Below are 16,252 nucleotides of genomic sequence, written 5' to 3'. Positions count from 1 at the left end.
TATAAAGTTATCATTTATACTACACAGTGAACATCTTACAAATAGAGGCCAAAAACATGGCAGAATTTCTCCTACTAAAGAACAAAAGTTTTTCAATATATTATACATAACCAAACTGGTGCTAAAAAAATCCAACTCATCCTACAAAATAAATCCTTATACAGGAATGTCAGAGTACAGGAAGATTAAAAAAATATGGCGGACAGAACAGTGATACAGAATTTAAAAAAAACTGCTGTGTCCTTAGAGAGAATTTGCCATTTAAAAATGACATTTATTGTTTAAGTATATATACCGTATATACTCGAGTATAAGCCGACCCGAGTATAAGCCGACGTACCTAATTTTACCACAAAAAACTGGGAAAACTTATTGACTCGATTATAAGCCTAGGGTGGGAAATGCAGCAGCTACTGGTAAATTTCCCCATCCTGGTAAGTATTGCTCACTCATCCCCAATCCTGGTATGCATGGCCCCCTCATCCCCAATCCTGGTATGCATGGCCCCCTCATCCCCAATCCTGGTATGCATTGCCCCCTCATCCCCAATCCTGGTATGCATGGCCCCCTCATCACCAATCCTGGTATGCATGGCGCCGTCATCCCCAATCCTGGTATGCATGGCACCCTCATCCGCAATCTTGGTATGCATGGCCCCCTCATCACCAATCCTGGTATGCATGGCCCCCTCATCCCAAATCCTGGTATGCATGGCCCCCTCATCCCCAATCCTGGTATGCATGGCACCCTCATTCCCAATCCTGGTATGCATGGCCTCCTCATCTCCCAATCCTGGTATGTATGGCCCCTCATCCCAATCCTGGTATGCATGGACTCCTCATCCCTCAATCCCGGTATGTATGGCACCCCTCATCCCCCATTCCTGGTATGTTTGGCCCCATCACTGCACACATAAAAAATAAACACTTATACTCACCTTCTTTCCTCACCTCTGCTCCAGCGCTGCGTCGTGTTCTGCTGCAGCAGCTCATATCAGCATCTGAGCAGCACATGGCATCACTGCCATGCACTCGCAGACACTGATGTGAGCTGCTGGCATATTCACTCCTCTCCACGCCTGAACTATGGGCGTGGAGAAGAGTGAATATGCATTCTCTTTAGTAATGGGCACGGAGGAGCGCTGAGCCGCAACTCCGGCTGACAATGTCCACTACTAAAGAGAATGAATATTCATTCCTCTCCACGCCCATGGGAGTGGAGAAGAGGAAATATTCATTTCCATTTAGCAGCGGGCACACGTGGTAGCTGCAGCAGCTGGCTACAGCGTGTGCTCCGCTCTTCCCTCGCTGCAACCTCCCCCACCCGCCCCCACTATCCACCAACGGAATTTCTACATACTCGAGTATATACCTGAGTATAAGCTGAGGGGGGCTTTTTCAGTACAAAAAAATGTGCTGAAAAACTCGGCTTATACTTGAGTATATACGGTATATAAACACAAGTGCTTCTCACTAAATTAGAATGTCATCAAAAAGTTAATTTATTTCAGTTCTTCAATACAAAAAGTGAAACTCATATATTATATAGAGTCATTACAAACAGAGTGATCTATTTCAAGTGTTTATTTCTGTTAATGTTGATGATTATGGCTTACAGCCAATGAAAACACAAAAGTCATTATCTCAGTAAATTAGAATACTTTATAACAACAGCTTGAAAAATGGTTTTAAAATCCGAAATGTTGGCCTAGTGAAATATATATTCAGTAAATGCACTCAATACTTGGTCGGGGCTCCTGTTGCATCAATTACTGCATCAATGCGGCGTGGCATGGAGGCGATCAGCCTGTGGCACTGCTGAGGTGTTATAGAAGCCCAGGTTGCTTTGATAGCAGCCTTCAGCTCGTCTGCATTGTTGGCTCTGGGGTCTCTCATCTTCCTCTTGACAATATCCCATAGATTCTCTATGGGGTTAAGGTCAGGCGAGTTTGCTGCCAATCAAGCACAGTGATGCTGTTGTTTGTAAACCAGGTATTGTTACTTTTGGCAGTGTGGACAGGTGCCAAGTCCTGCTGGAGAATGAAATTTCCATCTCCAAAAAGCTTGTCGGCAGAGAGAAGCATGAAGTGCTGTAAATTTCCAGGTAGACGGCTGCGCTGACATTGGTCTTGATAAAACACAGTGGACCTACACCAGCAGATGACATGGCTCCCCAAACCATCACTGATTGTGCAAACTTATCATAGAATCATAGAATGGTAGAGTTGGAAAGGACCTCCAGGGTCATCTGGTCCAACCCCCTACTCAAAGCAGGATTCACTAAATCATCTCAGACAGATATCTGTCCAGCCTATGTTTGAAGACGTCCATTGAAGGGGAACTCACCACCTCTCGTGGCCGCCTGTTCCACTCATTGATCACCCTAACTGTCAAAAAGTTTTTCCTAATATCTAATCTGTGTCTCCTCCCATTCAGTTTCATCCCATTGCTTCTAGTCTTTCCTTGTGCAAATGAGAATAAAGATGATCCTTCTACAATGTGACAGCCCTTGAGATATTTGCAGACAGCTATTAAGTCTCCTCTCAGTCTTCTTTTTTGCAAGCTAAACATTCCCAAATCCTGTAACCGTTCCTCATAGGACATGGTTTGCAGACCGGTCACCATTCTGGTCGCTCTTCTCTGAACTTGCTCTAGTTTGTCGATATCTTTTTTAAAATGTGGTGCCCAGAACTGGACACAGTATTCCAGATGAGGTCTGACCAAAGAGGAGTAAAGTCCGATAATGACTTCACGTGATCTAGACTGTATGCTTCTGTTAATGTAACACAGAATTGTATTTGCATTTTTTGCTGCTGCATCACACTGTTGACTCATGTTCAGTCTATGATCTATTAGTATACATAAGTCTTTTTCACATGTACTGTTGCTTAGCTCTTTTCCTCCCATTTTGTATATGCTTTTTTCATTTTTATTGCCCAGATGTAGTACTTTGCATTTTCCCTGTTAAAAACCATTCTGTTAGTTACTGCTCACTGCTCCAGTTTATTTAGGTCTTTTTGAATCTTCTCTCTCTCTTCTCTAGTATTAGCTATCCCTCCTAGCTTTGTGTCATCAGCAAATTTAATCAGTTTACCCTCAATTCCGTCATCTAAATCATTGATAAAGATGTTGAACAATACAGGTCCCAGGACAGAGCCCTGTGGTACCCCACTTGAGACATTCATCCAACTTGATGAGAAGCCATTTACGACCACTCTTTGAGTCCGATCACTGAGCCAGTTATGAATCCACCTAACAGTTGCCTTGTCCATTCCATACTTGGTAATTTTTTCAATAAGGATGGTGTGAGATACTTGTCAAATGCTTTGCTGAAGTCAAGATATACTATATCTACAGCATTTCCCTGATCCACCCAGTCAGTGATTCTGTCATAGAAGGAAATTAAGTTAGTCTGACATGACTTGTTAGTTACAAACCCATGCTGACTCTGGTTAATCACTTCATTATTATCCAGGTACTTACATACATGTTGTTTAATAATTTGTTCAAAGATCTTTCCTGGTATAGAAGTCAGACTCACCGGCCTATAGTTCCCTGGGTCCACCTTCTTCCCCTTTTTGAAGATAGGAACAACATTTGCTCTTCTCCAGTCTTCTGGGACTTCTCCTGTTCTCCAAGAATTTTCAAAGATTATGGAGAATGATTCTAAAATTTCTTCTACGATCTCCTTCAGTACTCTGGGGTGTAATTCATCTGGACCTGGAGACTTGAACTCATTTATGTTAGCTAAATATTCCCTCACAATCTCTCTGTTTACAGATAACTTGGATTCTTCTATTCCTTTAGTAGGACAGTGAAGATCAGTTGATGTTACATTTTCTTTCTATAGGAATTAAAAAGTTCGGCCTTCTCAACATCCTTTCTTACCATTTCACCATTTTTATCCTGTAAAAATCCTATGGCATCTTTAACTTTTCTTTTACTTTTGACATACCCCCAAAATCCTTTTCTATTGCTTTTGACATCTCTTGCAAGCCTTAATTCATTGTCAGCTTTAGCTAACCTGATGCGTGCCCTACAGGATCTGCAGACTGCATTATAATCTTCTTTAGATATGCCTCCCTCTTTCCACTTGATAAACATTTCTTTCTTTCTTTTTAGCATGTGTTTAAGTTCTGTGTTCATCCATCCTGGTTTCCTTAAGTGCTTCCCATTCTTCCTACTTTTCGGGATTGTTAACGATTGTGCTTTGAGAATCTCATTTTTAAAAATTTCCCATGCTTCCTGGACATTTTTGTCCTTAAGGACATCCAGCCATTGGATCCCTCCTATTCTCTTTCTGAGTTGCTTAAAATCTGCCTTTCTGAAATCTAACCTTGAAGTTTGAGTCTTCACATGTCTTCCTCCTCTAGTTATCCAAAATTCTATAATAGCATGATCATTGCCTCCTAGGGTCCCAGCCACTTTTACCTCCTCAACCATTTCCTCCCTGTTTATTAGGATTAGATCCAAAGTAGCAGATCCCCTTGTTTTCTCCCCTACCTTTTGGAAGATAAAGTTGTCAGCAAGAGAGGATAAGAATTTGCTTGACCTGTTAGTTTTACTTGAGAGAGATTCCCGACAAATGTCTGGATAGTTGAAATCTCCCATGACCACTACGTCATATTTTTTGGAGAACTTGGTCATTTGATACATAAAGAGTTCATCCATATCTTCAGCTTGCCCAGGTGGCCTGTAGTAAATGCCTACAATGGTGTCCTTTCCGTTGTTCTCTCCTTGTATTCTTACCCAAACAGTTTCCACAGAACTCCCAGTCTCTGAAGCTTCAATCTCTGTGCAGATATACGCTTTTCTAACATACAATGCGACATCTCCTCCTCGTTTATCAAGTCTGTTTCTTGCAAATAAGTTGTATCCTTTTAGCCTTGTATTGCAATCATGTGTATCATCCCACCAAGTTTCAGTGATTCCAATGACATCATATTCCTTTTCCTGCGTTAGTAGTTCCAATTCTCCTTGTTTGTTGCCCATGCTTTGTGCATTTGTATAAAAACATTGTAGTTTGTGATTGGTTTCTCTTCCTCCCATATTTGTATTATTTAGATTTTTTTTGTCTTTGTTCTTCCTTTCCACTTCCAGTAGCAGAGATCTCAATAGTATGTGTCAGCTGTATATCTTTTTCTGGCCTTTTGCTTCCCTTCCCACATTGTTCTAGTTTAAAGCTCTCCTGATGAGTGTAGCAAGGCGACTTCCAAATACACGTTTTCCAGTCTTCGTAAGGTGCACCCCATCTCTAGCAACTTCACACTAGACCTCAAGCAGCTTGGATTGTGGCCTCTCCACTCTTCCTTCAGACTCTGGGACCTTGATTTCCAAATGAAATGCAAAGTTTACTTTCATCTGAAAACAACACCTTGGACCACTGAGCAACAGTCCAGGTCTTCTTCTCCTTTGCCCAGGTAAGAAGCTTCTGGCGTTGTCTATTGGTCATGAGTGGCTTGACACAAGGAATGTGACACTTGTCGCCCATATCCTGGATACGTCTGTGTGTGGTGGCTCTTGAAGCAATGACTCCAGCAGCAGTCCACTCCTTGTGACTCTCCCCCAAATTTTTGAATGGCCTTTTCTTAACAATCCTTTCTAGGCTGCGGTTATCCCGGTTGCTTGTGCACCTTTTTCTACCACACTTTTTCCTTCCACTCAACTTAATTAATATGCTTGGATACAGCACTCTGAACAGCCAGCTTCTTTAGCAATGACCTTTTGTGGCTTACCCTCCTTGAGGAGTGTGTCAATGACTGCCTTCTGGACATCTGTCAAGTCAGCGGTCTTCCCCATTAGTGTGGAGCCTACTGAAACAGGCTAAAGGGACCTTTTTAAATGTGTAGGAAGCCTTTGCAGGTGTTTTTTGTTAATTATTCTAATTTACTGAGGTAATGACTTTTGTGTTTTCACGAAGATCGGGGGAGCATTGAAAGAAGTGATATAAATAGAGAAGCCATCTTGAGTCAGTGCAGTCTGTGGAGAGAGGTCAGTCTGAGAGGAGAAGTAGAGGGACCAGGAGCTCTGCTCAGGAGGAGGAGGGCCTAGCCAGAGAGGCCTAAGACTGAAGAGAGAGAGGAGCAGGAAAGGCTCCAGGAATGTGGAAGGGACCCGAGTGGTACGGAAAGTGCTGGTGGCCACCCGTACGCCCCAATCTACCAGGAGGTGGAGGGGTCAGGTCGCACAGAGGGAACCGGTCTTTAAACTAGCAGAGTTCTTTACGCCTCAACTAGGAAACCGGAGGCTGCAGTATTTCAGGTACTGCAGCCACAAGCCACATCTAATCACCAGAAAGGTGGCCATGGAGGACCAAGGGGACAGAGAAGACGTCGCCGGGCAAGGTCCGCGGCCACTGGCCTGAGACACTGGGTGTGAGGTGCAGGGAGACGGCCAGAAGGAACACACAGAAGGGGGTCCCGTTACATAATCCGGAGAGACCTGGGAGTTTGTTGAACCCCTCCCTGAGTAAGCACAGAACGCCGTGGGAAGTTACTCTAGTACTGGTAACTGGAAGCCTAAGAAACCGTGAGTAAACCCTGAGGACTGCACCTTACTGTCTCTGTGATCATTATCTGCGCCATCCTCTGCACTACACCATAACAGCAACATCTACACTGCCCTGGAGCTAAGCTCTACCTGTGGAGAGCTAAACCAACTCTGTTGCATTCACACCAGCTCCAGAGGACCTGCTCCGCAGCGGTGGCTCCCTTTAGCCGCATACCACAGGTGGCGTCGCGAACTGTTATTAAAAACTATAAAAACTATAAATCCCCTGTAAATCACTCCTTTTATTGACCGCCCTGGGTCACGGACCGGGTCACCTCCACTGTGACATCTCCCCTAGCAACGACCGGCCCTGCACCGAGTACCCCACGGCCCAGGGGGCGCGTCACACTGCTCAAAAAAATAAAGGGAACACTCAAATAACACATCCTAGATCTGAATGAATGAAATATTCTCATTGAATACTTTGTTCTGTACAAAGTTGAATGTGCTGACAACAAAATCACACAAAAATCATCAATGGAAATCAAATTTATTAACCAATGGAGGCCTGGATTTGGAGTCACCCCCAAAATTAAAGTGGAAAAACACACTACAGGCTGATCCAACTTTGATGTAATGTCCTTAAAACATGTCAAAATAAGGCTCAGTATTGTGTGTGGCCTCCACGTGCCTGTATGACCTCCCTACAACACCTGGGCATGCTCCTGATGAGGTTGCGGATGGTCTCCTGTGGGATCTCCTCCCAGACCTGGACTATAGCATCCGCCAACTCCTGGACAGTCTGTGGTGCAGCGTGACATTGGTGGATGGAGCGAGACATGATGTCCCAGATGTGCTTAATCGGATTCAGGTCTGGGGAACGGGCGGGCCAGTCCATAGCTTCAATGCCTTCATCTTGCAGGAACTGCTGACACACTCCAGCCACATGAGGTCAGGCATTGTCCTGCATTAGGAGGAACCCAGGGCCAACCGCACCAGCATATGGTCTTACAAGGGGTCTGAGGATCTCATCTCGGTACCTAATGGCAGTCAATCTACCTCTGGCGAGCACATGGAGGGCTGTGCGGCCCTCCAAAGAAATGCCACCCCACACCATTACTGACCCACTGCCAAACCGGTCATGCTGAAGGATGTTGCAGGCAGCAGATCGCTCTCCACGGTGTCTCCAGACCCTGTCAAGTCTGTCACACGTGTTCAGTGTGAACCTGCTTTCATTTGTGAAGAGCACAGGGCGCCAGTGGCGACTTTGCCAATCCTGGGGTTCTGTGGTAAATGCAAAGCGTCCTGCACGGTGTTGGGCTGTGAGCACAACCCCCATCTGTGGACGTCAGGCCCTCATACCACCCTCATGGAGTCGGTTTCTAACCGTTTGTGCAGACACATGCACATTTGTGGCCTGCTGGAGGTCATTTTGCAGGGCTCTGGCAGTGCTCCTCCTGTTCCTCCTTGCACAAAGTCGGAGGTAGCAGTCCTGCTGCTAGGTTGTTGCCCTCTTACGGCACCCTCCACATCTCCGGGTGTACTGGCCCGTCTCCTGGTAGCGCCTCCAGCCTCAGGACACTACGCTGACAGACACAGCAAACCTTCTTGCCACGGCTCGCATTGATGTGCCATCCTGGATGAGCAGCACTACCTGAGCAACTTCTGTGGGTTGTAGAGTCCTTCTCATGCTACCACGAGTGTGAAAGCACAACCAACATTCAAAAGTGACCAAAACATCAGCCAGAAAGCATTGGTACTGAGATGTGGTCTGTGGTCCCCACCTGAAGAACCACTCCTTTATTGAGGGTGTCTTGATAATTACCAATATTTTCCATCTATTGTCTATTCCATTTGCACAACAGCATGTGAAATTGATTGGCAATCAGTGTTGCTTCCTAAGTGGACAGTTTGATTTTACAGAAGTTTGATTTACTTGGAGTTATATTCTGTTGTTTAAGTGTTCCCTTTATTTTTTTGAGCAGTGCATTTTAATTTTCCATATCACTATTAAAAAAAAAAACATTCCGAAATCATGGAATTTTCATTTACCACAAGGCCTAATACTATACTGATCCTTCCTGTTCTGTACAGATGATATTTCAGCAGTCTCATTATCATCACATACCAGATTATATTGACTGATAGCACCTCTATATGCAGTAGATAACAGTCCGCCAATCACAATAGGTGATGTCAGCGCTCACCTCCTCCTGCACAGGCAGGTAACACCTCTATATAAAGTAGATAACACGGGATCCACCATTCACAATATGTGATGTCACAGCTCACCTCCTCCTCTTGTACAATGACAGGTAATACCTCTATACACAGTAAATAACACAGGATCCACCGTTTACAACAGGTGATGTCACAGCTCACTTCCTCCTCCTCCCTTCACAATGACCTTTGTCTAGATCAGAGCATGCCCAGAAAGTACTTCTTTTGAAGTCAGAGCAAGTCTACTGTTGTACATGTGGCTACTGTTCAGAACAGGAAATATGAGTATAATTTCAGTTGTCAGTGTGAAAATTGAAGGATTTCTGTTTTTTTATACAAATAGTGATATGTAAAGTAAAAAATAGCAAAAATTAAAAAATAATCCATTTAACAGAAAAGTGTGATTTAAACAATGGGTTATTTTATAATAACAGGTTCTCTTTAAATGGTTAATTCTTAATCACAGCTACCTGATCTGAACAACACTGCCTTAGAAAAAAGGAACTGCGGGGCTTCTTTTTAACCGTTTTGATACTAGCACTCATTGAACTTACTTGTCTGAGATGCTCTGGTTTCCCGGCCGAGTATATTTTCTTTAAGGGAAGAAGGATTTCGGTTCCACCAAAGTTAGCATCCATCTCTTTAACATGCTTGATAGCCTCTTCCATAGTCTCCTGTGTATATTCCACACTCTCACTGTGGGGAACCAGAATAATAGCGGTCAATATTAAAGGGGTGGTCTTAGAATGTGATAAAAAATGGCCTCCATCACATATTTTAAAACAGCAACCTGTTCTAGTCACATGTTAGGACTAGTATTGAGCCACCCCCGTAGTGTTCGAGTTCGGTTCGGTTCGTCGAACACCCGTGTGTTCGCCGAACTGTTCGTCGAACTGTTCGTCGAACACCTTCGAACACCGTTAAAACCAATGGCAGGCAAACAAAAACACATAGAAACACATAGAAAACACCTTCAAAGGTGTCCAAAAGCTGACAAACTGCTCTGAAGACACAACTAACACATGGAAAAGTGACAAGTACATATAGTCATGCGAAAAGAAAAGAGGTGGAGGAGTAAAAGGAGGGGGAGACACAAATATAGGCATGTCATGCCCTTCTAAAATCCAAAAAGTGAGAAGCCGACACGTTCAGTCCGCTCCTGCCCGTGCCACCTCCGTGTCGCCGGGTTTGTGCCACAGCCGCGGTGAACCCTGACGGCCAGCCCCCCTCTCCCAATACTGGTGCCTGTCCGCTGGTGGGTCGAGCGAGCCCCCCTGTGGTGGAGGCAGCTCTAAGCTTTTTAATTTAAATTGTCTCTCTAATTTGAATGAATACACTTTAAATCCATTTACAAGGATCTATTGGAGGGCAAGTCTCATGCCAGCAGCCGCGTAATTCCAGCTCCAGTAGCGTCCACTAAAGCTGCTGCAGTTAAAAAGCTTTTATAAGGATCGAGCTCGGCTGTCCACCGCAAGGCATCCTACTGCCAGTCCCAGCCCCTATGCCTTGGGGTGCCTCCTGATGCTCTTCACTGAGTATCCCGTGGTCCCGAAGCATTTCCTTTGAAAAAATTAAGTGTCCAAACTACAGGTGGTGTAGCTTGCTTAACAGCCGGGATAATCCGCTGACTAGCAGACACTGCTACTAGGCACAAAGTATTTCCTGGGCTAGATGCAGTTAAAAATTTGTAATTAGATACTCTCGTTGGATGCTGAGAAAGCATTCCATAGAGTCTCCTGGCACGCCATATATGATTCTCTTAAAAAGCTTGGGGTAGGGGTCTAGGGGACCCTTTTATAGCCAAAATCACGGCCCTGTATCACAATACGTCACCTAGGCTGAAGATAAATGGAACTGTAGCACCCTGAGGGCTCGGTTGCTACAGAGGTATTGCACCTCACCCAGAGGTGTGATATCTCACTCTCAGGTAAGGATGGAGTGTGGATCAGGACCCGACACCTGCATGCATTACACCACATTGCCGTGGGGCAGGGCGACCAATATGCCTCTGAGATGGGCACGACAGTCCCTGTCCCTGGCTGGAGTGGGGGGAGGGAACACTGAGGAAGGGGAACCCTGTAGTGCAGGAGCAGGGAGGAAGCAGTTCCTGGGTGCATTGAGAAGGGAGTATAAAAGGTGGGCACCATCTTAGTTCAGTGCAGAGAAGTCTGAGCAGAAGTGGCAGGGAGCAGGGGCTCTGCATGAGCTCTGCTCCGGAGGCGGGCCTAGTAACAGAGGCCCAGGCCTGGAAGAGGGAGAAGGAAGGAAGAGGAGCGGAGAAGGCTCCAGGAACGAGGAATGAAGGGATCCCAGGGGTGCGGACGGGCGAGTCGCCACCGCACGCCCGAATCCACCTGCGTGGAGGGGTCAGGCCAAAGGGGGAGACCGGTCCCCGAAACTAGTGGAGGCAGGAAACGACCCTCAGCTAGAAACCGGAGGCTCTGACATTTTATGTGGCGCAGCCCCTCGCTACACCCGCTAGGAAGGCACCACATAGGGTCAGGGAAACTGGCGCCAAGTTTACCAAGAGGAGGCCCGAGGCAGCCGGACAGAAGGGTTGGTAAGAAAGGCCAGACAAAGGACACACAAAGGGGGTCCTGTGAAGCGCTCCAAAGTTATCTGGGAGTTGTCTGAGCCCCTCACCTAGTGAGCACAGTACAACGTGGGCAGCTGTTACCTGCAGACGTGGTCTGGATAATAAGAACTGTGAGTAAAGGCCCTGGACTGCATCACTGACTCCGTGTCGTTACTGCTGCTGCCCTGCACCATCACCCCCATCCTCCGCATACACTGCCCTGAGGCTATACTCCTCCCGTGGGGAGTTATGCTACGCTCTGCTGCACCCACAACACCAGCCTCAGCGGTCTGCCCTGCAGCGGCGGTTCACTCTGACCGCAATCCACGGGTGGCGTAGTCGGACATTTAAACATCAAAACCACATAAATAGTTCCGCCACTGGTTTGACCACCCTGAGCCACGGAACCGGGTCGCCGCCACGAAGACTACAACCACCAGCATCCACCAAAAAGGGTCCGGCTCCGGGAGTCCCAAGGCCCAGGGGGTGCATCAGAACATTTTCATCACCTTTCACAATCACCAATGGGACAAGGCAGGGATGTCCTCTGTCCCCTCTCTTATACATCCTAGTGACGGAGCACCTGCTCTCATCAATTCGCCATAACCCCAATATTAGGTGGATTGAGGTGGGAGGCACCGAGTACAAGTGCTCTCTATTTGCTGATGATGTCCTAGTATATATCACTCAATCACATATATCCATCCATGCTGTTATGGCTGAAATAGATCACTTTGTTACATGGTCAAATTTTAAAATCAATGCAGCGAAGTCTGAGGCCCTCGATGTCTCCCTCCCCAAATCCATATAGGATTCCATCCAGTCCAACTTTCCCTTTGCCTGGCCCTCACAGGGTATCAAATACTTAGGAATTCCTATTCATAGAGACCTCTCCCATCTATGTTATCTTAATTTTGGGCCCTTTATTGAACAACTCCATACAGACCATGGTTGGCAAGTTAGAACTGTAAGATTCACTACGTGAACCACTGGTGTTTTGTGGAAAAGCACATGTACACTGTGTTCCAAATTATTATGCAAAAAGTGTTTAGGAGTGATAAGGGAAGAATTTGTTTGTTTGTCAGTTAAACTCATTGATGGTGATGTGTGTCAGGGCTCTTTATATCACTGTAAGCAATTGCAGACACCTGTGCTAATTAGTTTGGCAGGTGTGTCCAATGAAAGGCAAGACTACTTAAGAAGGCTGTCTCACATTATTAAGCAGCCTACATTTTCTGCCAAAATGGGAAAGAAAAAGGATGTGTCGGCTGCTGAGAAGCAACAAATTGTGGAGTGTTTAGGTCAAGGCATGACTACAATCAACATTGTGCGATGATCAGGATGAAGTGTCTTGGCAATCAAGAAGTATGTAGCTGATTCACAGTACACACGTGTGCGTGCTGATAAGGGCAAATTGAGGACTCTTTCCTACAGGCAATTACGTCAGGTTAAAAGAGCAGCGGCAAAAAAGCCTTGTCATAGCAGCAGACAAGTTTTTGAAGCTGCTGGTGCCTCTAACGTCCCCCGAACAACAAGATGCAGGGTCCTTCAGAGGTTTGCAGCTGTGCATACGCCATCCTGTCGACCTCCTCTATCCACTTCACACAAGCAGAAACGGCTCCAGTGGGCTAAACATTACATGAAGACTGATTTCAAAACTGTTTTGTTCACGGATGAGTGCCGTGCAGCGCTCGATGGTCCAGATGGATGGAGTGGAGGATGGCTGGTTGATGGACACCCCACGCAAACACGGCTACAGCGCCAACAAGGAGGAGGTGGAGTAATGTTTTGGGCTGGAATCATGGGTAGAGAGATTGTCGGCCCCTTTAGGATCCCTGAAGGCGCTAAAGATGAACTCCATAATGTATGTGGATTTTCTCAAACAGCACTTCCTGCCATGGTTCAAGAAGAAGAACCGTGTATTTCACAGCAAGATCATTTTTTTGCATGATAATGCACCATCTCATGCTGCACATAAAACATCTGCATCTCTGGCTGATATGGGCATAAAAGGGGACAAACTTATGGTGTGACCCCCATGCTCCCCTGACCTCTACCCCATTCAGAACCTCTGGAGCATCATCAAAAGGAGTGTCTATGATGGCGGGAGGCAGTTCACATCTAAGCAACACCTCTGGGAGGGTATTCTGTCCTCATGCAAAACAATTGAAGCAGAAACCATCCAAAACCTGACAAATTCAATGGACGAGAGAGTTCAGAAGCTCCTTTCGAACAAGGGGTCCTATGTGAAAATGTAACATCACCTAGAATAAAGTTTTGAGTTGAAAACTGTTTGATTTCAGTTTCTAATAACCTGCTAATGCTTATAATTTCAAAAATGACCATTTTTTTGGTCTTTATTAAAATGAAAAGGTTGATCGAAAAGTTTGGGGGATCTAAGAGTGTGGCAACCCAGTAGTCATGATTACTTCGAATTCTGACAATATGAGGGTCATGTTGCAGGTAGTGCAGCAAGAAGGCACTTATGTGTCTTGCGCATCTCGGAGCCCCAAAATTATTTTCCGGGCTAGATGCAGCTAAAAATTATTATTAATTTTAAATCTGGTGGAGCTTAGTATAGATGGCCTAATAGGATCAGTGCTGTACACTGCTACAAAGCCCAAATTATTTTCCAGCCAAGATACAGATAAACATGATTAGTAATTTTAAATCTGGTGGAGCTTATTATAGATGGCCTAATAGAATCAGTGCTGCACACTGCTACAAAGCCCAAATTATTTTCCAGCCAAGATACAGATAAACATGATTAGTAATTTGAAAGCTTAAAACGGTTGGTAGGGTGATTTTAACCAATCATCAAGCTTTTACTCTCCCCAGGATGACACAGGGGTAGAAAAGTCGTTTCGGATCCATGATTTGTTCATCTTTATGAACGTGAGTCTGTCTACATTATCAGTGGAGAGCCGCGTGCGCTTATCTGTCAGCACACCACCAGCAGCGCTGAACACACGTTCAGACAGAACGCTGGCTGCGGGGCATGACAAGATCTCCAAGGTGTAAGTGGCTAGCTCCGGCCATTTATCCAGATTGGAAGCCCAAAAAGAGCAAGGGTCCAGTGACACAGTCGTGGCTTCAATGTTTACTTGGAGATACTCCTGTACCATCGTCTCTAGGCGTTGACTATGTGTCAGACTTCTTGTCTCCTGTGGCCTTGCAAAGGATGGGCTAAAAAAGTGGTGAAATGATTCCGCAAAATTGATGTTACCAGCAGATACTGTGGTTCTGTTACGGTTTGAGTGCTGAACACTTGACGGTCCCACGGTTGGCAAGTTGGAACTGTGAGATTCACTACGTGCACCACTGGTGTTTTGTGGAAAAGCACATGTAAGATTCTGCAACAGTCTCTGCTGATACTCCTGCATGCGTGCATCCCTTTCTATGGCAGGAATAATTTCGGCAAATTTACTTTTGTACCGGGGATCTAACAGTGTGGCAACCCAGTAGTCAGGATTATTTCTAATTCTCACAATTCGAGGGTCATGTTGCAGGTAGTGCAGCAAGAAGGCACTCATGTGTGTTGCGCATCCAGGAGCACCAAGTCCCTGTTGTGTTGGTGGCGAGGTAACAATCATGCTTCCTTCCTCTGTCCTCTCCCCCCAACCTCGCACAACAGAAATGTGATCAAGGTCTCCCTCATCTGATGAGTCTTCCATCAGTTTGTCCTCCACTTCTTCCTGGGCTCCTGCACCTTCCTCACTAGTTTGGCTGCTACCATGCGCCCTGGTAAAACCATCTCCCCCACCCTCACATGCCTGCCGCCTTGGTGCTGCCGACCGTCTGGACCTTGCAGATGTTAGCCCTTCCGCATACAACTCCTCCTCCTCTACTTCCTCCACCTCCTCTTGTGCCACCACCTGACTCCGAATTCTGTTTAACATGTGCTCCAGCATGTAAATCACCGGAATAGTCATGCTGATAATGGCATCGTCAGCACTAAACGTCTTCGTCGCCATTTCAAAACTGTGCAGAAGGGTGCATAGGTCCCTGATCTGAGACCACTCCTCCAGCGTGATTTGCCCCACCTCTGGATCTCGTTGGCCCAGGCTATACGTCAGAACGTATTGCACCAGGGCTTGTCGGTGCTGCCACAGTCGCTGCAACATGTGCAGAGTTGAATTCCACCGGGTAGGCACATCGCATTTTAGCCGGTGAAGTGGCAGGCCCAACGACTTCTGTAGAGATGTAAGTCGCTGAGCTGCGGGATGCGAACGGCGGAAGTGAGCACACAGCGACCGTGCCCTCTGCAGAAGGCCATCTAGTCTGGGATAGTGGGCTAAAAATTGCTGGACAACCAGGTTCAATACGTGAGCCATACAAGGCACGTGTGTGACATTGCCCCGGCGAAGGGCCGCACCCAGGTTTGCAGCATTGTCGCACACGGCCTTCCCTGGTTTCAGGTCCAGTGGAGACAACCATTCATGAAATTGGTTCTCCAGAGCTGACCACAACTCCTCAGCTGTGTGACTCACATTTCCCAGACATTTCAAAGTAAAAACCGCCTGATGACGTTGAGCCCTGCTGCCAGCATAGTAAGGAGGTGTGCAGGATCCCTTCTGCGCAGTTAGAAAGCTTGTGGCATGACCAGACAGGCTTTGGGTGCAGGTGGAAGACCGAGAGGAGGTTGAGGAGGCAGAAGCAGTGGAGGAACTTTGACATAAAGAGGATTGACGCACAACTCGTGGGGACGGCAAGACTTGGACAGCAGCCCCTTGTCCTGCTGTCACCATAGTTACCCAGTGCCCAGTCAGCGACATGTAACGCCCCTGTCCATGCCTACTCGTCCAAGTGTCTGTGGTGAAATGCACCCTGTCACACACAGAGTTTCTCAAAGAAGCGGTGATGTTGTGTGCGACATGCTGGTGGAGCGCAGGCACACCTTTCTTTGAGAAGTAGTGCCGACTGGGCATCTGGTACTGGGGCACTGCGACGGACATAAGGTCTCGAAAAT

General features: G+C 46.3%; 1 protein-coding gene across 1 annotated transcript in view; it reads right to left on the bottom strand.

The window, feature by feature from the left end:
• Positions 1-16,252, bottom strand: part of LOC141271163 (von Willebrand factor A domain-containing protein 5A-like) — a 52,043-nt gene that overhangs the window by 8,399 nt on the left and 27,392 nt on the right. The window contains 1 exon segment of the mRNA XM_073681298.1: positions 9,263-9,404. Within this exon segment, the coding sequence (XP_073537399.1) occupies positions 9,263-9,404 (142 nt within the window).

This window comes from Phyllobates terribilis, unplaced genomic scaffold (assembly GCF_046119375.1).
Source record: "Phyllobates terribilis strain yellow unplaced genomic scaffold, ASM4611937v1 Scaffold_1__5_contigs__length_1240528914, whole genome shotgun sequence".
NCBI lineage: Eukaryota > Metazoa > Chordata > Amphibia > Anura > Dendrobatidae > Phyllobates > Phyllobates terribilis.
Note: the sequence above shows the minus strand (reverse complement) of the source record. Positions and strands in the feature narration are given on the sequence as shown.